This window comes from Microtus pennsylvanicus, chromosome 8, assembly GCF_037038515.1.
Source record: "Microtus pennsylvanicus isolate mMicPen1 chromosome 8, mMicPen1.hap1, whole genome shotgun sequence".
In the NCBI taxonomy this organism is placed as follows: Eukaryota; Metazoa; Chordata; class Mammalia; order Rodentia; family Cricetidae; genus Microtus; species Microtus pennsylvanicus.
Genome location: NC_134586.1, coordinates 54,438,524 through 54,461,660, shown reverse-complemented (window position 1 = coordinate 54,461,660; position 23,137 = coordinate 54,438,524). Strand labels below are relative to the sequence as shown.

The 23,137-nt window shown below is 49.1% G+C and overlaps 1 protein-coding gene across 1 annotated transcript in view; it reads left to right on the top strand.

Annotated features, from left to right (window-relative positions):
• The window catches only part of Fgd5 (FYVE, RhoGEF and PH domain containing 5), a 102,492-nt gene extending 80,299 nt beyond the window's left edge, over positions 1–22,193 (top strand). Inside the window, exons 11-21 of the mRNA XM_075983459.1 lie at positions 6,649–6,720; positions 7,681–7,749; positions 9,857–9,940; positions 10,958–11,037; positions 12,976–13,075; positions 13,354–13,491; positions 13,905–14,034; positions 14,977–15,110; positions 17,446–17,574; positions 19,591–19,745; positions 20,593–22,193. Coding sequence (XP_075839574.1) covers positions 6,649–6,720; positions 7,681–7,749; positions 9,857–9,940; positions 10,958–11,037; positions 12,976–13,075; positions 13,354–13,491; positions 13,905–14,034; positions 14,977–15,110; positions 17,446–17,574; positions 19,591–19,745; positions 20,593–20,629 — 1,128 coding nt within the window. The 3' untranslated portion in view covers positions 20,630–22,193. The remainder of the gene's footprint in view (positions 1–6,648; positions 6,721–7,680; positions 7,750–9,856; positions 9,941–10,957; positions 11,038–12,975; positions 13,076–13,353; positions 13,492–13,904; positions 14,035–14,976; positions 15,111–17,445; positions 17,575–19,590; positions 19,746–20,592) is intronic.
• Positions 22,194–23,137: the final 944 nt, after the last annotated feature.

The window sequence follows — 23,137 nt, the reverse complement described above, 5'->3', positions numbered from 1 at the left end:
ATTATTTGTTCTTTTGATGACCAATTTCTTGAGTTCTTTTTATATTTTGGAGATCAGCCCTCTTTCTGATGTATGAGGTTGGCGAAGGTCTTTTCCCATTCTGTAGGCTGGCATTTTGTCTTGTTGGACTTTGAACATTACATCTTTGGAGGCTCCCCTTGGAGCCAGTTTCTCAGATGGTCCCTGACTTGGATGACTATGGAGGTCTTGAGGGATCATGGTCAAGTATACTGCAGGACACTCACTATTGGAATCTGAGGTTTTCTTCATTATAACGGAGACCAGATTTGTGGGTATATGGGAAGAGGATCACAAAAATGGGATTCTGTCTTGTAATGGTATGACATGACCCTGGTCCCCTGACTGAGATTATGTGTTCCCTGACTTTTCTGCAGTCTCTAAGGAAAGTCACTGTGCCTAGTCCACCCTGGAGTAGTACAGAGAGACTTTCCCTCTTCCTTTAAGCTGATGGCCTCCTAAATGTTCCAGAATCTTACTTGTAGCTGTGTCTCTTCCCTCTCAATGATGGGTGCAGGCCATCCTCATACACAAAACAGACCAATCATTTATGTCACTACCAATTTGTGGATATTTATTTTAGCCCACATTGATTTATTTATTTCTCAAAATAGAGAAGAGTCAAATTAAAACAATTTTTAAACCCAAAATGTTAGGAATAAAAGAATTCCTTTGGCAAGAATTGTTCCAGATTGCTCTTTCAGCTGATCTGTGCTTCCCCCTTTGAGTGTTTAGGTGGTTTGTTATTGGTTCGTTCATTCTCCCTCCAAGAATTCTCTCCAAGAATAGACCATCTCTCCAAGTTTCCCTGGAAGAGAGAGCTCAGGGGTAGAGCAGTTGCCTAGAAACCAAGCTACTGTGCTGCAGCTCTCATTTCTGTTAGGTGCTCCTGGTTGACAGAGTGAAGAAAAACACATGTGTCTACTGACCTATGTGTAGACACGTGGTGGGTATTCTCTACTGACCTATGTGTAGACACATGGTGGGTACTCTCTACTGACCTATGTGTAGACATATGGAGGATTTCTCTACTGACCTATGTGTAGACACATGGTGGGTATTCTCTACTGCTCTTTGTGTAGATACATGGTGGGTATTCTCTGCTGACCTTGTGTAGACACATGGTGGATAGTCTGTACTGACCTTTGTGTAGACACGTAAATGGATTTTCTCTACTGATCTTTGTATGGACACATGGTGGGTATTCTCTACTGACCTTGTGTAGACACATGGTGGGTATTCTCTACTGACCTTGTGTAGACACATGGTGGGTATTCTCTACTGACTTTTATGTAGACATGTAGGTGAATTTTCTCTACTGACCTTTGTGTGGACACATGGTGGGTATTCTCTACTGACCTTTGTGTAGACACGTGGGTGGCTTTTCTCTACTGACCTCTGTGTGGTCACATGGTGGATATTCCCACACCTAATCTGCCTATCTACTCAAATCATTACCACCCGGATGGTTCTAGCCCCTCGCCTTACTTATCAAAGCCCTCACTCCATGAGAGAGAGAACCTGCTCCCCACCATCCATCTCCCATGTAGTTAATTGTGAAGTTTATCTCCACTTAGGAAAAATATTTTTCCTGTGTATTAAAAGCAGACTTGGTCAAATTTTTCCTCTCAGTAACTTGAAGAGGACACACCATTGTCTTCTGACTCACAGTCCACTAAAACTGTTGTTAGGGTGTTGATATTTGCTCTCTGTGTTGTGTGTCCTTCCCTTTTGAATGCCTGTGACTTCTTTTCTGCTATCTGGCTATGGTAGCTCATCCCGATGAATCTGACCTTTGTTGGTTCTTCTTCTTCTTCTTCTTCTTCTTCTTCTTCTTCTTCTTCTTCTTCTTCTTCTTCTTCTTCTTCTTCTTCTTCTTCTTCTTCTTCTTCTTCTTCTCCCTCTCCCTCTCCCTCTCCCTCTCCCTCTCCCTCTCCCTCTCTCTCTCCTTCTTCTTTTCTTTTTTTTGTTTGAAAAGTCTTTTGGATGCTCTATTCTCACCCCCCATTCACTCACTTTCTCCGTCTCTCTCATGCGAGCTCGCACGCACGCGCGCACACACACACTTTCCTTTTCCTTGGTTTTTGTGCAAGTATAGATGTTCACAAATGTGTACACGCACATGGACGTCAATATTGGTATCTTCCTCAACTCCTCTCCACTGTCTTCTTTTCTTTTTTAATTAGTGCTTTGAGGATTTCATACAACGTATTTTGATCATATTCAACCCCTTCCCCCAGAGCCAACCTCCTCCCCTCCCCACACTCTAATTTGTGTTCTCTCTCTTTCTCCCTCCCTCCCTCTCTCATGCAGGTGCTCTCGCTCCCCTCTCACTCCCCCCCCCACACCATTAGGTCCAGTTAATGCTGCCCATACATAGACTCTTGAGCATATGGCTTTCCACTGGAACATGGTGGACATACTGGGGATCATATCCTTAAAGAACACTGACTCTCCCTCCACCAGCAACTATCAACTGCCAGTAGCTCCTCAGCTGGGACTCAGTTGGACTTCATGCCCACCTTCCCTCTCTCCGTGCTGGCTTGGGTCTTTGCAAGTGCATGCTGTCACAGCTGCTGTGAGTTCATCTGTGCAGCTGCCCTGTTGAGTCTGGAAAACACAGTTTTCTCATAATCGTCCACCGCCTCTGGCTTTTACAGTCTTCTTGCCCCTTCTTCTGCTTTGATCCCTGAGCCTGGCAAGGCAGGAGTGTGATACAGGTGTCCCACTTAGGGCTGAGCATTCTGCCGTCTCTCGTTCTCTACATCCTGATCAGTTGTGGGTGTTTATTGCTAAAAGCAGCTTCTCAGGTGACGGCTGAGAGACGCACTAATCTATGGGTATAACAATAAATCATTAGATATTCATTTAATATGATGCTCATTTAGCAGAATGACAATGGTAGGTTCTCTACTGGGGCCCATGACCTGTTTAGCCATGGACTTTTGGCTCCAATGATGGGGCCAGGTATGGGTTTTGTTTTGCGGAATGGGCCTCCACAATTTTTTTTTCCAGGCAGGTTCTATCTATGTAGCTCTGGCTGTCCTGAAACTTACTATGCAGACTAGGGTAGCCTAGAACTCAGAAAGATCCATCTGCCTCTGCCTAAAGACATGTGCCTTAGCTGGGCGGTGGTGGTGCATGCTTTTAATCCCAGCACTCGGGGACAGAGGCAGGTGGATTTCTGTGAGTTTGAGGCCAGCCTGGTCTACAACAGCTAGTTCCAGGACAGGCTTCAGAGCTACAGAGAAACCGTGTCTCGAAAAACCAAAAAGAAAGAGAGAGAGAGAGAGAGAGAGAGAGAGAGAGAGAGAGAGAGAGAGAGAGAAGGGAAGGAAGGGAGAGAAAGAAAGAAAGAAAGAAAGAAAGAAAGAAAGAGAAAGGGAGAGAAAGGAAGGAAGGGAGAGAGAGAGGAAGGAAGGAAGGAAGGAAGGAAGGAAGGAAGGAAGGAAGGAAGGAAGAAGAAAGAAGAAAGAAGGCATGTGCCTCCACACCTTGGTGACCTACCTTTTTTTTTTTTTTTTTTTGGTTTTTGAGACAGGGTTTCTCTGTAGCTTTGGAGCCCGTCCTGGAACTAGCTCTTGTAGACCAGGCTGGCCTCGAACTCACAGAGATCTGCCTGCCTCTGCCTCCCGAGTGCTGGGATTAAAGGCGTGTGCAGTCACTGCCCAGCTCCTACCTTATTTTTTAAGACAATTTTTCACTGACCCTAGAACTCTAGACTGGCTGATCAATATCCACTTCTCTGGCGATGGGATTATAGTTGCCACATCCAGCCTTTTCCATGGGTATGGGAGATTGAACTCAGATCTTCACCCTTGCATTCAAGGCAAGCCCATTAACTACTGAGCTATCTCCTCAACCCCTCTTTCTTCACCCTGTGTTCTAGTGATCTATCTTCATGCTCTCTGGCTCTTCCTTTCCTCAGATCTGTTCAGTTCACAGCTAAGCCTGGGAAGAGTCTCCATGTCTGGTACTGTGGGTTGTGTGCTTTGTTTCAGTTTCCCTAAACTCCTCTGTGCAGCCAGCTGCCATACTTAAGTTCTCCATATGCGCATATGTGCCATCTACCTTCGCACCGGGCCCAAAGCGTAACAGTTGCTTTGGTTCTTGGCCCAGAGCTCTGATGCCTGTCACCTAGAATGTGTACACTGCTTTCTCTCTGAAAAAAATAAATAAATAAATTGCATTTGTCTCCCCAGTTTGGTATTTTTAAATTATTATTATTATTATATGTAATGGGTGTTTTGCCAGCAAAATGTGTAAGTCTGTGTGCAGCATGTGTGCTTGGAGCCTCTGGAGACTAGCAGAGGACACTGGATCCCCTGGAGCTAGAGTTACAGGTGGTTGTGAGCTGGCATATGGGTGCTGGGAATTGAGCCCAGGTCCTCTGGAAGAGCAGCCAGTGTTCTCTTCTGAGACACCTTTCCAGCCCATTCCCCCAACCCAATTTGGTTTTGGATGTCTGTTCTCATGATTAAAACAAAAAGTAGCATATTTTTTTATTTGCTATTTGATAATTTCATGCACATAAAAATGTATTTTGAGCCGGGCGGTGGTGGCGCACACCTTTAATCCCAGCACTCGGGAGGCAGAGGCAGGCAGATCTTTGTGAGTTCGAGACCAGCCTGGTCTACAAGAGCTAGTTCCAGGACAGGCTCCAAAACCACAGAGAAACCCTGTCTCGAAAAACCAAAAAAAAAAAAAATATATTTTGATTATATCTACCCCAAGACCCCTTCTAATCTTCCCAAGCATCCCCAGTATATATCTCCCCTAGTGTTCTTCTTTTTATTGTTGTAACTCACCGAATTCAATTAGTTCTACCTGCTGCAATGGTGACTAACCTTGTTGACTTGATATTTGGCAGGCCCTAGGCAGGTAACCCTAGCTGCTGTGAATACAATGGCCATGTCATATCTAGAAGATGGCATTTCACGGTACTCCTCCCCGTCACCCTGTCCTTCTCTGAGCCTTAGGAGTTGGGTATTGATGTAGATGTCCCACCTATGGCTGAACACTTAATCACCATTTAGACTCAGCACTTGACAGTTAGGAGTCTGGACCACTACAGAGAGAAGCTTCTCTGACCAAGATGGAGGGCAGGACTAATCTATATGTATAAACAGATATTTAGAATGTACTTTGACAACATGTCCATTTATCAAGGCAACAGTATTGTTTTTCTCCTACGGCCTATCACCTCCCTAGCCATGGGCTTTTGACTAAGGTTTCAGTGACAGACGTGACTTCCCTTCTGTGGGAATCCAATCCCAAAGTGGCTGGTTGCTCCCACAGCCTTCATGCCACTATTGTACCAGTGGGCACATCTTGCCTAGCAGAATGGTTTGTAGCATGCAGAGTTTGTCAGTGAGTGATACGATTGATAGCTTTTCTCCCCCAGCAACCTGCACAGCCCTATGGAAGCTAGCCATCTGGAAGGAAGAGCTCAGGTCAGCTCCAACTTGGTTTCTTTATGCCCTGCAGCCGAAGTGTTCTTGTGACTTTTGGTTGAATACCAGACGCTGTGAACATAAGTTCTGTGGAGGCTGTGGAGAACAGCATTTACATCTTGTTTTGATTGTGCTGTGTGTGGTGGGATGTGGGGAGCGTGACCAGTTGATCCAGGCCAGTCATAGATGATGATGGGGCTGGATACTCATCTGACCTCCGTCCTTGTCAGCCCTCATCTCCCTCCAGGTCTTGTGCATCTGCAGGGCTCTAAGAACTGAGCTGCCTCACATTCAGCTCCATTCCTGGTTTTCAGAAATATCTGCAGGCAGAAAGGCCCTCTCCCCATGTGTGCCTTCTCTGGGGAAGGGCATGTCTGGTGGCCTCACGCTCTGTGGCAGCCCCATTCTACCCTGAGCCTGAGGCTGGGCTTGGGCAGGTCTTTGCCCATCTTCTGGGGTAGTCAGCTTCTGTGTGGTATCAGGGCACAGTCCAGAGCCCTCTACTCAGAATACATGGTCTTTGCCTAAGGGGCTGGTGGGCTTCTGGCCTCTGGAGTGCTGAAACTTTGTTTGCGGCCTGCTCACTGGCATCTCACAGGACTTTGTCCTCCATGCGCCCTCAGTGCCTAACAGCTGCAAGAGCTTGCAGGTTGGTTCCTGTCCACAGTGTCCACATCTCCATTATCCTGAATTGAACTACCAGCCCACACTTGACCTTCACAAACTCAAGAACATTTCAGCTGCCTTCCTCTTTGAAAAATAATCTCTTTACATTTATCGTGTTCATGCATTTGAAGGTCATAGAACAAACAACTTGTGGTCTCAGCTCTCTTTTTCCATCAAGTGGGTTCTGGGAGAACGCAGGTCGTCAGGCCTGGCAGCAAGTTCCTTTGCCCACGGAACCATCTCCCACTGGCCCTTCATTCTTGTTACTTCCCTCTGCCAGCCTCCTCTCCCCCTGATGTGGCCAAAGGTGCAGCAGTCCCTTCGTCTTTCATCACTGGGAAATCCCAGGCTAAGAACCCCATACCTCCTGCCATCTCAGAGCTTGGGTTTGGGCTGGGCTTTTCTGAGCTCTGCTTTCTTCCTCTGTAGTGGAAGCAATGTCCCCTTGCAGAGGGTACACAGCACTGGGTACGGGAGTGGAAGGGTGACCATCTCCTGTTCCTGCCCACAGGAAAACCTGCAGAAGCTGGTCCACATCGAGTACAGTGTGCGGGGCCAAGGGGACCTCCTCCAGCCAGGAAGGGTGAGTGCTGTCTGGGCAAGGACGAGGGCCAGCTCGACTCTGATAAGCCCATTGTTCAGCTGGGCTGGCCCCAGACGGGCCTGGCTGCAGGTGCTGTTTAGGAGGGGTGGGGGACATGGTGCACCACCCTGGAGCTTGTCTGCACCCCTCCTTTCACGATGCTCTCCCAGGGCAGTTAAAGAAACAGTGCCAGTCAGTTCTGCTCACCATAACTCCCCTGGGGTAGCACTCTCCAGTGAGGAAAAAACTGTACCAGTGTTTCTAGTTCCAAATTGCCAGGAAAGCAGAGATCAGAGCAGCTCTCAAAGGCAAGCCCCAAGAAAGAGCATAAAAATAGCTTCTTAACAAAACAGGGATGGGTGACGCTTGGGAGTGGAGCGCATGGTTAGTATAGCCAGGGTCCTGGGTTCTCTGCCCAGAAGGGGAGGGGTGGGAGAGAGATTGATTGATTTACTTTTTAGCTTCCAGATGGAAAACATACAACCCCGCTCAGAAAATAGCTTGAAGTGTGATCATTGCCAGTTGGAAAGAGGGACTGAGCCACATGGGCAGGATGTTCCTAGTCTAGGATTCTGTGAAATCTCATATGCAGTTCTGACTGAGGCCCTGTGTCCCGAAGTCCTTCCTACATCTCTGTTTGTATCCTTCGGAAGGATGGGGCTGGAGTCACTATTCACAGTCCAGATGTTCAGCAAACCTTCAAAGGCCATGTTCCGAATGGACCCTTTGTGGTGCCATTTAGAGAGAGAGTCATAGCTGGGACACATGTTTGGTGGCCAGAGCAGCGTTGACTTGGTCCTGCACGAGGACACTCTAGAAGGCCGGGCTGCCCAGCTTGGGTTCCTGAGCCCAGAGTCTCTGTGAGCTGTTCGTGGGTACTGGGGCAGCTATGGTGACAGCTTCCTACACAGAACCTGCCCAGACTTTCTCGCCTTCTGAGATTGGCTTCTCTCCCTCCAGGAGTTCCTGAAGGAAGGAACGCTGATGAGAGTGAGAGGCAAAAGCCGACACCCCCGGCACCTGTTTCTGGTAAGCACAGGCTATAAGCCACGCCCCGTTGTTGGCTTTCTAGGGCCACCAGAAGAGCTAGGACAGTCTTCAGGAAGTATAACTGAGCCCTAAAAACAAAAGAAAACAAAAAACATTGCTTATATGTTATTTGAATGGTTGGCGGTGGTGCTGCTGCTGAAAGGAACAGCTCACGTGCCTCCACGAAACAGCTCAATCCAGGGCTTCCTTACGGCACTTTCTGTGGTGTGTGAGACCGCAGAGGGCTGAGGAGGCCAACTTGTCTAGTTGGTGGCCCGGAGAGTAGTCAGGGTCACGGTTCTGATCCACCACTCTGTGCAGGTGGGCATACCTGACATGTCTGAGGACACACGGCCACACTTTGAACATCAGGGAGTATCCAAGACCTGTGGGGTGGGAATGCCAGCTTCAGGCCCTTATACTGCAAGTAGCTCTTTGCCCCCCCCCCATGACACTGCGCCTTCTGTGTGACTGCCCCTAGAACAAGTGTTGGAGACAGTCAGGCTTTAAAGAGGAAAGGCAGCATCTACCTCCCAACCTCCCAGTTGTGGAGGTACCAGCCCTTGATGGGATGGCCCCAAGAGGCACAACAAGGCAGAGTCATTGCTTACCTCGTGGCTAGGAAGTAAGACAGGAAGGGGAAGGGGCTGAGTTCCAACAGTCTCCTCAAGGTCATGCCCCATGACCTAACTTCCTCTCACTAGGCCCCACCCCTAAAGGTTCCATTCCTCCCACCAGTGCCACCCTGTGGACCACGCCTTCAACACAGAGGCTGTTAGGGAACCCCCAAGAGGCAAACTATAGGCCTGCTGACTGCTGGGTATCTCTGTTTCCTCACTCCCGTGCCACTCCCTGCAGTTCCTGTGCCGTCAGCCGCCTCCCACACTGCTAGAGTTGTATGTAGCATGACGGAGGGCAGCTTAGAGCTCTGTGGTTCCAGGATTCACCAGGCAGCACCTCGGTGCCAGGACACGAGCACAAAGATCACTCGCAGCCTTGCTCTCAGGATGTAAGAGGAGGGAAACGCACAGACTGAGACCGAGAATCATGGGATGGAGTAGAGAGGGACTTAGAGGAAGCTAAGAATCAGTGGCAGAGAGTCAGGCATTGAAGTGAAGAACGGAAGCCACAGCAGCTGTGCTCAAGGAGTGCCTGGGGGATGCGCCAAGGGCCTTGTACACATTTCCTGAACGGGCTGCCTGAATTGGACCCCGAAGCAAGGAAGGTGGTCCCTTTCCTCTTCCTATGATGTGGGATCCCGGGATTAAACTGAGCCATCTCACTGGACCCTACTTTCTTTCTTTTCTTCTTTTTTAAAGGCATGGTCTCACTATGTCGCTCTGGCTGGTTTGGAACTTGCCATATAGACCAGGCTGGCTTCCAATTCAGAGATTCACCTGCCTCTGTCTCCTGAGTGCTGGTGTTAAAGGCATGGGCCACTTTACCAGCCCCTACTTCCTTTCTTAACAATTTTGTGTATAGAGTTATATGTGCCAGTCTTAAGTTCCATGTTGGTGTTTGTTGACTAGTGTATGCCGTTGTATAAGTACTACTTGGATCAGGGTTGAGAACATTTGCAACAGTTCCAGAAAGCTCCACTAATACCGGCAGTCAGTCCTCCTCACACTCCTCACACTAGCCTGATTGCTGCCACTTTGGGTTGAACCTTCACATGAAGGCATTGGGCATGCGTTTCACATGTCTGACTCCTCCCACCCCAGCATGCCTGTGATTTGGCCTTGTGGCTAGAGAGTCTGGCAGCCTACTCCTTTGGGTTGCTATACAATATTCCACAGCCTGACTGAACCACAAGTTCTTTATCCATCAGCTGTCAAAGACATTTGTTTTGTTCCACTTTTAGGGCTGTTATACATAAAGCTGTTCTAACACTGGGTACCAGAGCATTGGCAAACGTGCCAAGTCCTTCTGGGTGTTCCCCACAGGAGTAGATCTGTGGTGATGGTTTCACAGGATGGTTTTACTCCTTGGTGGGATGTCACTGAGGATTGCTAGGTACCTGCACCCCAGAGCCCAGGGACCTGCTATGTATAGAGCTTGCTGCAGCCTTCAGGGCTAGGACCGGTGTAATTTGGTTCCTTCTGTGCAGATGAACGACACACTTCTCTACACACATCCCCAGAAGGATGGAAAGTACCGTCTGAAGAGCTCACTGCCAGTGGCCAGCATGAAGGTAGATATCTAACGCTGGGTACCCTGGGACGAGGGCCTGCGGTGGTGGGAAAGTCATCACAAGGAGATGCTGGTGAAATGGAGCCAACCTTGCTCCTCTCCACTGAGGACCAAGGCCCAAGGATACAGTATTTGGTGGGAACTGCAACATTAAGCACAGGGTTGCCCAGATACAATGGACCAACGATATACTCTCGGAGTGGATGATGCATAGGGAAGGGTGGCCCTACGAGGAGGACAGTAATGCAGGAACCACTTGGAGGGAGCAAAAAGTTTTGGGTTATATCATTAAATGTGGTAAGATATACATGCCACACAACCCTCTGCGCCATTGTAAGGACAGAGCTCAGTGACGTGAACCAGTGCTGAGCCAGCAGCTCCACCCAGCTCTAGAACCTTCCTGTCTTCCCAAACAGTCCATTGAGCACTGAGTCCCATCCCTGCTCCCAGCCCCTGATACCCACCATTTGTTCTATTGCTATGAATTTGACTGATTTGAGTGACCTCATATAGGTAGAATTTGTCTTCTTGGAGTGACTGGCTTCACTTAGCTTTGTGGTCAAGATTTCCATGTGGCAGCTTGGTCCAGTTCTTCTTCCTTTTCTAGACATGCACGTTTGCTCCCTCACGTGCTCAGGCTCCTGTGTGTGTGTGTGTGTGTGTGTGTGTGTGTGTGTGTGTGTTTTCCATTCATCTACCACTGGACACCTCTCAGCTGTTGTATGTGTAATGTATGGACTAGCATGGTTTATCTTGGTTTCAAACATGAGGATGTGTGGGTGCTTTGGGGGAATTCTGGGGACAGACAAAGAACATTTTGGAAAGTTAACTTTGATGCCATCTGAGGCTGGTGACTGAGAAAGGCATGCTGAGGAGAGACAGCAGAGCAGCAGGTAATGGAAGCACACATGTCAATCAGAACCCTGTTACCCACTAGTAGTGGACACAGCTGTCTGTGTTAACCCCTGCCTGCCCCCCACACACACCCTGAAGTCGATGTTGTTGGTTTTCCTGGCAGGTCAGCCGTCCCGTGATGGATAAAGTGCCCTACGCTCTGAAGATCGAAACTCCTGAGACCTGCCTGACACTGTCCGCAAGGTATGGGGAATGGGGGCATCAGGGTGGGAGCATTGAGGGGAGCAGAGGCAGGGGATGGTATCATTTCTAGCCTGGTGTCCTCTTGGAAAGGGCTCTTTCTCTCCTGGTTTTCAGTGTTTCTTGAGTGCTGTGTGTTGTGGACCTCTGTGGAATATAACTTCTAGAAAAATGCCAAAAAAAAAAAGGAAAGAAAGAGAAAATGCCTAGCACTGAGGCAGGAGGATCACAAGTTCGAAGTCTGCCTGAGTAATATAGCAAGACCTTTTCTCAAATCACATTCAGAAGGCTGAGGAGGGAAGATAAAGATCCTGCCTCAAAAAGCCAAAACCAGGGCCAGCCGAGATAGGGCAGTAGGTAAGGCAATAGGTAAAGTGATTGTCATACAAAAGTGAGGGCCTGAGTTTGATCACCAGAACCCATGTGAAAAGCCAGGAGTGGTGGTGTATGCTAGGAACCCCTGCACTGGGCAGGCAGAGCTAGGAGACTCTCACAGGCAAGCCAGTGTATTAGAATAAACAGGCTCCAGCTTTAGTGGGAGACCCTGCCTCAAAAAATAGAGAGGCTATAGAGATGGTTCAGAAGTTAAAGAGCACTTGCTACCCCTCTGGAGGACCTGGGTTCAGTTCCTAGAAGTCCTATGGCAGTTCATAAAGGCCTGTAACACTAGTTACAATGCCCTCTTCTGGCCACCATGGGTACTGCATGTGAATGGATACATGCAGGCAAAACACCATAAAAAATAAATCTTTTAAAAAATAAAGATAAGGGTGAAAAAATGATTGAGATGCAAGAAGTTGAGCTCTGACATCCACACTCATGTACACATGTGTACACTCAGCTATGCTTTCATACACACACACACACACACACACACACGGGGGCTGAAATAGAAAATAATAACCAAAGAAAAAATTCCCGGGTTGGGACTTAGCTCGATGGTAAAGCACCTCCCCGAGAGACTCAAAGTTCTGGTGTTGTCCTCAGCCACATAAAACCAAACATAAATGCTGGTTCCTATGCCGAGAGGACTGTATGCCCCCATGAAAGTAGCTCATCAACAAATGCTATAGACGACTGGGCTCAGTGTGCCGTGTACTCAGTGGGCTGTGCTGTCAGCTTTGGCCCTTTCCTCTCAACAGGGCCAGAGGGAAGTGATGAGAGACCACCCATCACTGGCCGCTCTGTCTTCAGGGGAGGGTCTCGGGACGTGGGGGGAGGCTGTAATTAAAACACCATGAACTAGCTGTTGGGGAAACAAAATCTGCTTCTCTCAGTCCAGGAGAATGAAAGGCCAAGACACCAGTCTATTTGGGCTCTGGTGAGAGCTCCATGTTTGTGGGTGGTACCTTCTTGTTGTAAGGATAGAAGGGACAAAGGATGTCCCACAACAGGGAGGAAAGACTTCCTGGAAGAGTCTCCTGGAGTTGCTCCATCACCTCTCTTCTCTCCTTGATGCAATCAGGGCTTCAGGGCTCAGGGTATAGTTTCTGGGTGCCCAGCCATGACAGGGGGTGACAGACCACAATGGTGTCTACTCCTGACTGAGGCACTGCTGTCTGTCTAGCTTGTGGCCTGGAACACCAGCTGCCATTGTCAGGTTTGCTTTCCTGATAGCCCAGACCCCACACGCTGGAGGACAGCTATCCGTCCCCTTTAAGCAGTGTGACCCTGGCTGTCTACCATACCCGTTTGGTCCCTTCTCACTGCCTGGGCTTTTCTGGACTATGGAAAGATCCTGTGTGGGGTGAGAGCGACACCTAGTGGGCACTTAGAATTTCCACCCAGCTTCCTCCTGGGCTGCCCTCGGCTCTCTAGGTAGAGAGGGACTGGGACATTGGGCAAGACTCAGCCCAGAGGCTGCTAAGCAAGAGCTCACAGCAACAAGGAGGGCGCCAGGCAGATCTACAGCACTGTGGTTCACCCAGCCTGTGCCTCCAGCTCCTGCGCGGAGAGGGACGAATGGCACTACTGTCTGAGCAGAGCCCTCCCGGAGGACTACAAGACCCAGGCTCTGGCTGCCTTCCACCACAGTGTGGAGGTGAGTGAAGGCCACCCCAGGGTCCCTTGGGTGGATCCTGCTGTAGGCTACTTACAGCAGGGGCACAGGGGCCCTGGCAATGCCCCCATCCTATCCCCTCTACCATGCTCCAGTCAGACAGAGTATGGCACCACAGTTCAACCCAGGACCATACCCTGCAGTTTGGAGAGCAGACCAAGGGATGTGGGAGACTTTACTCAGAATTAAGGGGGAAAGGGTCCTCGCCTTCTCAGCTGTCCACCTGACTCTCTCCTGACTGTGGTTGCTGGTTGCCACAGATCCGGGAGAGGCTGGGGATCAGCCTCGGGGAGAGGCTCCCCACCCTGGTACCTGTCACGCATGCCATGATGTGCATGAACTGCGGATGTGACTTCTCGCTCACCGTGAGGCGCCACCACTGCCACGCCTGTGGCAAGGTAAGTGGCAGACTGGGCGAGGGTGTGCTCAGGAAGGGGAGGGCATATCCCTGACCATGGGGCCTGGGGAGCCTGAAGAAGAGGAGTTCAAGGCCACCCTGAGTAGAGCTTGTTCCTGTCCTTGTCACTGAGGTCCACGGCCAGTCCCAGGCCCCTTCTGCTACCACCACGCCATGTTAAGAGCCCCAGGGCTCACCATTACGGTTGTTGGAGGGGAGGGTGTTACTTCGTGGGTAAGGGCACTTGCTCAGAGACACTCTGTAGCCCGGCTGGGAGAGCAAGGGTCCACATGGTGCAGAGCAGCTGGGAACCTGGGACTCCCAGGAGGAGGTGAGGGGTGGGTTAACTAGCTGACAGCACATGGCTGAGAGGGTGACCCACAGCTTACATGTGTGATCCTAACATGGCCTCAGATCGTGTGCCGGAACTGTTCTCGAAACAAGTACCCACTGAAGTGCCTCAAGAACCGGATGGCCAAGGTCTGTGACGGCTGCTTCCGGGAGCTGAAGCTGAGGAATGGGCCTGTCCCCGGCCCCATGAGAGGTAACTCTACAAGGCCCTTGACGTCTTCCAGGCCTGATGACTTCTCCCCAAGTTCTCAGAATCTCTAGGGTATCCTGCTTGAACCTGCTTTCTCCTGAAGAAGGGAGAAAGGGTTCTGCATTAAGGTGCCACTGGAGAGACTAAGGCTCGAGATCGGGGCTCCATGGGAACCTGATAGCTGCTGTGTCCCTGTGAAGCCACAGAGAAGACAGGGCTGCTGTGACTGTCTACCATGGATGACCCTTTCAGGGTATTCCATTGGCCTATGTTCTCTGGAACTTTTTTTTAAAAAAGACTTATTTTTAATTATGTGTGTCTGTGTATGGATATGTGTGCATGAATGCAGGGTCCCAAAGAGGCCAGAAGAAGGTGTCAGATCCCCTGGAACTGGAGTTACAAGCATCTGTGAGCCACCTGAGTGGGTACTGAGAACCAAACTCAGGTCCACTGCAAGAGCCGTGTGTACTCTTAACTGCTGAGCCATCTCCCCCAGCTCCTGGGGGACTCCCAGGAACAGTCCACGGGTGTGCTGTCTTTGGGATCTTTTGGCAGGATTGTGAGGCTGCTGGGAGGGTCTCCGGGGTCAGGAAAGGACAGAGAGCCCCTTAGAAGCTGAACTGACCCTTGAGACTTGATACTGAAGTAACAAACTGTGCCCAGAGTTATCAGGCAGGAGGGACAGTGGTGCAGTTTAAACCTTCCTGTGGCCACACTAAAGTCGTCAGGGGAAGCATAGTCCTGCTAGTGGACCCAGGACAGCTGTCCAGTATCCTAGAAAAGTGGCTCCCATCCCCCAAAGCCTAGGTACAGCATCAGCAGGAAGGCACATGCCAGCCATTCTGGTCCCATTGACTCCCACTTCTAACCCCTTCCCGCCATGAGCCTTGGAGGCACCTGAGCCAGCATTCCAGAGACACTTCCCCTGGTTTCTTACCTCTACAGAGCGTCCGGTCAGCATGAGCTTCCCACTGTCCTCCTCCCGCTTCTCCTCGGGCAGCACCTTCTCCTCCGTCTTCCACAGCATTAGTCCTTCAACTTTCAAGAAGCAGAAAAAAGTCCCTTCAGCCTTGGCAGAGGTAAGGCGTGCATGGGAGACAGCGGCAAGTCGCTGTCCCAGGGAAGACTCCGATGTTGAGGTTAGCTGGTGCCACCCCTAAGAGTAATCCTGTCTGCGGAAGACCTCTGGGGCTGAAACGGTGCTTGAGAGGCATCTTTGTGTCCCTCTTTGTCTTTCTTTCTCTCTGGCCCTATGGCATAGAATTAGTGCCCATAGGGTCTGCTCAGGTCACTGGTGAGTAGCTGTCATCATTAATTGTCCCATGGAGTTATGGTTAATTGTCCCAAGTTAGCATGTGTGAGCTGTGTGTTCTCAGACTGCGGGAAGCAGATAGCACAGGTGCGAGCTTCCCGGAGGCTATGAAATTCTGCAAGAAACCTCAAAACTGGCTAAACGCAGGTCTATCTTGCAGGTAGGAACCCAAGCAGTGCCCATGAGTAGTAGAGCCTTCCCAAGAGGCATAGCCAGCTGCATTCAAGTCCCCATTAATAGTCGTCATCAAGCCAACAGTGAGTGCGAAGAGGTGTTAGGCCAGTGGTTCTCAGCCTTCCTAAGGCTGCAACCCTTTAATACAGTTCCTCATGTTATGGCCACTCCCAACCATAAAATTATTCTGTTGCTACTTCATAACTGTAATTTTGCTACTATTATGAATCGTAATATAAATATCTGATATGCAGAATATCTGATATGCAACTCCCCCAAAGGAGTCACGACTACAAGTTGAGAACCACTGAGTTAGGGAGTGACTGTCTGTGAATGAGTGCTGTTTTAGCCATTAACTTTTTCCATTTGCAAACTAAGACCTTGGAAATATGGCTAAGATATAGCTTAGTGGTAAAGAACCTGCCTGTTGATAGTGTGCAAAGTTCTGATCATGTCCCAACAATCTTGAAGTTAATATATACATGGTAAGAAAAAAAATCTGTAAAATAGACAAAACAATATACAATATAGAAGCGAGTTTTTCACCGGGCAGTGGTGGCGCACACCTTTAACCCCAGCACTCGGGAGGCAGAGGCAGGCAGATCCCTGTGAGTTTGAGATCAGCCTGGTCTACAAGAGCTAGTTCTAGGACAGGCTCCAAAGCTACAGAGAAACCCTGTCTCGAAAAACCAAAAAAAAAAAAAAAAAAAAAAGTGAGTTTTTCTACCTCTCCAGCCATGACCAAAATCCTTATGGCTCCTTCATAGCACAGAAATGTGCTCACAGACCCTTGCTTACTTCTGCCAGCCCCAGGAGAGGGGCACCCACAGCTCCACTCCCAGCACTCCCTCCCATTACAGGGACTCTGCCTCTGCAGTATTGCTTCCCAGAGGAAAACTCTGAAAACCCAAGTATCTAGCTCTCAGGAGGCTACAGAATCGGATCTGTGGGGGTACTCTATAGGATCTTTGGAGGTGCTCCATCGGATCTGTGCCATCGGATACATGGAGGGGCTTCATCAGGGCAGGTGGGGTGAGAGCCCAGGCAGAAATTAGCATATAAGATATTCTGCATATCAAATAGTTATATTATGATTCATAATAGTAGCAAAATAAGTTACAAAGTAGCAACATTCAGGTTAGAGCCTAGAACCTACAACCAGCTTGGGCTGAAAAGGAAGCCTGGTTTAAATTCGCCCTGAAAGAACCGAGTGTCATCCTCCTTTAAGCTGAGGAGGACTCAACATTAGGAAATCCCTCTGGGCCTCAGTTCCCCTGTCTGGAAAATGAGAAAACCAGAGGAAATTATCCCTAAACTTGGCCATGTTGCTTTCCAACTCACTCTGTGTAAATCAGGCACGGTACCTGTCATGATGCCTCCTGCTTTTTACTAGTGAGAAAATGGAGGCCCGCAGGAGGTCAGTAAATTGCCTGGTGATAGGCATAGTTAGTGCCGGAGCCTAATGGAACTTTGGATTGCAGCCCTCCAAACCAAACTGGAGGTTTCTTTTGTTTTCTTTGCTTTCTGGTGCTGGTGATGGAACCCAGAGCCTCATATATAGTGTACCAGACCCCCATTCAGTGTTAGCCACAGCCAGAGCCTTGCAATGGGATGTCACCTAAATACGGGCAGCGGTATGACACTGTAGGATTACATCTACTCTGCCAGGCAAGGGACTCCCCCACCTTATATTCCTTCTGAAGTGTGAAGTCCTTCTAAGCGGACGGTGGATAAATCCCAGTAGGGGCAGCCCACCTGGAGGCAGCTTTAGGCTTTCACACCTGCTTCCTAGGCCCCCAAAATAGCTTTACTGACCACAAGAGACCAGCAATTGGAGCAGCGAGCAGCTTTCAAACTCCCTTGTGGAGGGTCCGCCCTGGCCCCCTCCTGGCCGTTTTGTCTGTTTACCTGCTTTTTCTCCCCACCAGGTGGCCGCGTCCGGAGAAGGTTCAGCCATCAGCGGCTACTTGAGCCGCTGTAAGAGTGGCAAGCGACGCTGGAAGAAGCTCTGGCTAGTCATCAAGGGCAAAGTGCTCTACACCTACCTGGCCAGTGAGGTACATCCTTTCTGCAGCTGTTATCTCTGGGAGGCCTGTGTTAAGTATGAGTGTGGCAATAGGGGTTGGAGGACCAACGAGCTAGGGTCTCCGTGCATCTGCAGGCATGAGTTCTGGATACTCCTGGGACCTCTGCTGGTGGTTTTCAAGTCTTTGGGTTAGAATGTGGCTGTGAGCACTCACAGAGTATTTAATGTCACAGGCTCAGCAGCCAGGACAAAGTCATAAGAGAAACCTTGCCTCTGTTCTCTATCTCGGTTGCTTGGGACAACACACGGCAGCTCAGAGAAAACTGCTCCCTTTGTGCCTGTCCGTTGCTTTTACTAAAATAACCACGGGCTCCAGTGAGGCTTCTAAATAAAAGCACATTGTTACTTTTATAGGACATATTGGTTTTAGTGTCTAAAATACAAGCAAGGACTGGGCTGCAGCTCGGTTATTGGAACGCTTGCTCAGCATGTAGGAAGCCTGGGATTCGGTACCCACCACTACATAGCCTAGGTGCAGGGGTGCAAGCCTATAATTCTAGCACAGAGGCAGGAGGAACAGAAATTCAAGGTCATCCTCAGCTGCATAGTGAATTCAAAGCCAGCCTGGGCAATATGAGCTCCTCTCTCAAAAATAAAATACAAACAAACAAGAGAGCCCTTAGGCCAGCCTCTTCCAGGGTAGACAGATGTGGGCTGTGGTGGTGTAATCTTGCTGGCTAGTCCTTCAGAGGCGGAATGAGCTGGACAATAAGGTGGTTTCCGTCTCCAGGTTCTACCACCTTGGGGCTTCCATAAGCCAAATCCACGTTACAATCAAGACTTAAATGTGTCCTGACCGTTGGTGGAGGACCTGTCTCTTGACAGACCTGCAGCTGTGGTGGTCCCTATGTTTCTCTTCCTTACACACCAGATCAGCAGAGCAGGCAGATAGAGGGGACCTTGGTTCATTTGTCTACAGTGGGACTTTCTGCGTCAGGGACAGGGGCTCGTCTTTCCAGTCTGAAAGTTGAAACACAGCTCAAAACAGCCACATCCTAAGAAGTCATGTCACTGAGCCGAGCATGGTGTTGCATGCCAATGGCTCCTGGTACTCAGAAGATGAGGCAGGGGAATTACCGTGAGTCCCGTGTAAGGCTTTGTCTCAAGGGGGGAAGGGAGGAAGCAAGCCAGGACAGTAGCAGGGTATTTTGTAATCTGTCAGGCTAGGGGTATTCTAACAGGTATAGACAATGGCGCGGGGGAGGGAGGGTGTTGCTGAGACACCTTAAACAAAGACTTCATGAAATGCGTACAGAATGTGTTGCCAGAACAAACTCTGGGATACAAAATCCTTGACTACTCCAGTCCATAGGAAGAATACTAGAAGGCTGTGAGTTCAAATCCTGGATCTTCCTCCTATGCTAGCTGTGTGACATTGGGCATTCTCTGCTTATGGTAGAGAATTTAAAAGATAATGGCACTGCACACATCTAGCCCTAGTTGGCTGTCAGAACTTAAGTCCCTGTCCTTTCTGAGACTGGTCCTGGCGGGAAGCAAGGGTGACTAGAGATGCTCTTCCACTGGAGGCAGGGATCAATGTTAGGGGCTGATACAGTGTGGCTTTTTAAAACCTTGTATTTATTATTTGACAATTTCACATTTGTATACAATGTACCTTGATCTTATCCACTCCCCCAAACCCCTAAATATGCCCCTCCCACTTTCATGTCCTTTCGTGAGTGTGTGTATGTGTGTGTGTGTGTGTGTGTGTGTGTGTGTGTGTAAATGACACATTGAATCCAGTTAGTGCTGCCTGTTGGATGCTGTCTGACCTTGTTGGCTTGACCTTGTGCAGGGACCATAGCTGCAGGGAGTTCATGATACAATGGCCGGAGTCACGCCCATGAGAGTTCCACAGTGTCTTCCCCATCTTTCAGCTCTTTCATTCTTTCTCTCTCCATCCGTTTGTGATGTTCCCTGAGCCTAGGGGGATGCAGGGTTATGGGTGTGGTTTTAACATCAGATGTTCCTTCTTTGTCCCCTGCAGGACAAAGTGGCCATGGAGAGCATCCCTCTGCTGGGTTTCACTATTGCTCCGGAAAAGGAGGCCGGCAGCAACGAAGCTGGACCAGTCTTTCACCTTTACCACAAGAAAACCCTGTTTTATAGCTTCAAAGCAGAGGACAGCAGTTCTGCTCAGAGGTACCAGCAACAGCTAGTCTTCTGTCCCTGTGTCTGTCTTACGGAGAATGCAGCGTCATCCTGCACTGTCCTGTTCAGGCCCCTGGGGGTCCTAGCACAACTGCAGGCCTGCGTGTTCTGGGTCGTGAGATGTTGCTGGTTGTTTTACTCACTTGACTCTTTGGGAGGCACCAAATAAATCACACATGGAGTTTTATTCTTTCTTATAAATGCCTGGCCTTGGCTTGGCTTTTTTTCTAGCCAGCTTTGCTTAACTAATTATCCCATCTACCTTTCGCCTCTGGGCTTTTTCCTCTTCTTACTTCTGTAATCTTTGTTTCACTCTTACTCTGTGGCCGGCTGGGTGGCTGGGTGGCTGGCCCCTCTTTTCTCAATCCTTGATCTCTCTTCCTTTCTCTCTTTTTCTCCTTCTGTTTATTTGCTCTGCCTGCCAGCCCTGCCTATTCTTTCCCCTGCCTTGCTTTTGGTCATCCAACTCTTTTTTAGACCAATCAGGCGTTTTAGGCAGGCAAAGTAACACAGCCTCACAGAGTTAAACAAATGCAACATAAAAGAATGCACTGTAGCTGGGTGGCGGCGGCGCAGCACTCAGTGAGGCAGAGGCAGGTGCATCTCTGTGAGGTCAAGGCCAGCCTGATCTACAGAGTGAGTTCCAGAACAGCCAGAGACTCTCATGATTCCTTTATGTGGGCATTGATTCAATCAACTTTCATACTATCCCAGCTGTGTTCTAAATACAGGAAACATGTTTGGGGACTATATACAAACGAGGCACATTTCTTGGCTTCAGGCTAGCAAGAATCCAGTCCAGTCACAAAGATATCCAACGCTGTCTTCTGTTTTATAGGTGGATGGAGGCCATGGAAGATGCCAGTGTGTTATAGCAGTCACCAGGCACATGGACTCACAAAAAAAAAACTCTTACATTAACGTGTGAACCCTTCCAGAGGCTGCTCCTGGTCTCAGCTCATCTGGATGCACGAGTGGGTTCTGCGTGGGGTTTGACCTTTCCCCTCCCAGGTAGAACCCTAAGGGATATTTATGGACCTCTTTTTTTCTGCCTCATGTTTCCCAGCCCCCATCACAAACTGTACCCTTATCTAAAAGTGAGTTAAAATTTAGTACCTTGAAGACATGGAGATGAAGAGAAAAGGACATTTAGCAACATGGGCTTTTTAGTAGAAACTGGCTTTTCCTGGTTTTACTCCTGGTGAATAGGACCACTTTTGACTTTCTGCAATGTCCATACGGTGCCTCAGGTGATGTGGGAACCAGCCAGAAAAGAACAGCTACTCATGGAAACACTTCACCACCCTGCTGAGCCTGCTGTGTCTTCTGAGAGATGGACAGGAGTTGGCCGCAGGAAGGTCTGGGGACTCGCTTGCTGTGGAAAGTTGACTCCTACAGCCTTTCGGTGGTTTGCCAGGCTTAAGGAGAGAGGGGACCATCTTCCCTTCCTAAGGTCCTGCCACTTGTACTGCCGCAAACTCAGCCCGAGAGTGGTTCCCTTCCTCCCAGAATCTTCAGCACCACCCCAGGGCTGCCGCTTCAGCAGCACAGAACCCTCTAAGATGGATCTACATCGGCTTTAACTTCTGTGTGCCTTCCTGTGTATACGCTGTGCACACGGACCATGCTGTTGATGGGAATTGTCCTCATGGGAACACATATCCTTGAGCTATATCACCCATGACAGTTTACTGTTTGAGAGAGGTAAAGAAGAAAGAGAGAAGTGGGCGGTCATCAGAAAGTGGTCTGGGTGGATAGATGGCTTGACCACAGCAGAAGCACTGTGTGGCTGGAAAACACGTTGCACACCTAGGCTGAACCACCTTGCAGCTGGAAGATGCTTTGCACACCCAAGACAAAGTGCACCACCTCCCTCTGGGCACCTCCCTCTGGGCACCTGAGGCGGAGCCACCTCCTGCTGGTCAGCTCTTTCCGCTGGATGGATTGTACACAATGTATTGAGGAGGGACAGGATTGTATACAATGTATTGAGGAGGGACAGGATTCCTCCTTGTTCTCACTGCAGTTGAAAAAAAAAAAGTAACTGTCATCATTTCCTGAAATCTCTTATTACCTTCTCCCTACAAAGAGGATTTTTGTAAAACGTACCATCTCAAGGACTTATTTACATTAAATATGTTCAGGGATTTCTTTTTCTAGTTTGCAGTTCTTTTTAAATGTTTTGCAGTCAGCGTATAATTAATAATTCAGGTCGGATGGACCCGCAGGTGTTCCTGCTAACTGCTGAGTGTCATCACCCAGGATCCTTCCCAGAGTCACTCACATGTGACTGGGCTGACGGAGTGGAGCAGGACTCGAGGATAGCAGTCCCCTTTGCTATGGTTTCATTTTCTGTGATTTCAATTGCCAGAGGTCAAGTCTGGACTGAAAATATTAAATAGAAAATTCTAGAAATAAAAGTGTGTAAGTTTCCGGTCATTTTTGCTGTGGTACTAGTGTTCCACTTTGTTAGTAACTTCCCAAGGGTCTAATTGGTGCATTATACATCCCAAGAGTACCCGTGTGTGCACAGGAACAGCACAGTATGTGTGACCCAGTGCTGCTGCTGCCTTCTTTTGTTTGTTTTGTTTTGTCTTTCGAGACAGGGTTTCTTTGTAGTTTTGGAGCCTGACCTGGAACTAGCACTTGTAGACCAGGCTGGTCTCAAACTCACAGAGATCCGCCTGACTCTGCCTCTCAAGTGCTGGTATTAAAGGCATGCGCCACCACTGCCTGGCTGCTGCTGCCTTCTTGAGGGTTCACGGGGGCACTCGGGCTGCTGTTGTCCAAGCAGTGGGAATATCCTGACCTGCCTTGTACCATTGCCAAGGGTCACTTTCCAATTCTAAATATGAAAGTCATTTGAGGATCTTTATTTTATTCTATTTATTGATTGATTGACTGATTGATTGATTGATTTAATGCTGGCTATGGAACCCAGAGCCTCACATGTTAGACCAGGACTCTGAGGCTGACTCATACCCTGGCAATTCTTACCCTATAACATCCGTTATCTGATACTTAAGTAGGGTTTTTATTTCTGTGTGAATATTTACCTTGATTAAAAAAAATGCCTGGATTATCCATAAAACATAGCAGACAGGGTCACCAAGACAGTCCTCAGCTCCTAGGGAACTGGGCCAGGCCCTGCCTGGTTGGATCTTTGTTGCCTCATCTTTCCGCAGTTCTCTGTGTTCTGGTTTCAGGCTAATATCTTCCTGACCATTCTCGGTGGCCCCTGTGTCCTTCTCTTTGTCCAGCCTAGTTCACACATCCAGGTTGCCTGTCTGTCCACTGAGTCTTCCCAGAATCGCTAGGGATGAAGCCACCTCACCAGGTCTGAGGACATGCCTGTCCCCTGGGTCCAAATGCTGCAGAAACAA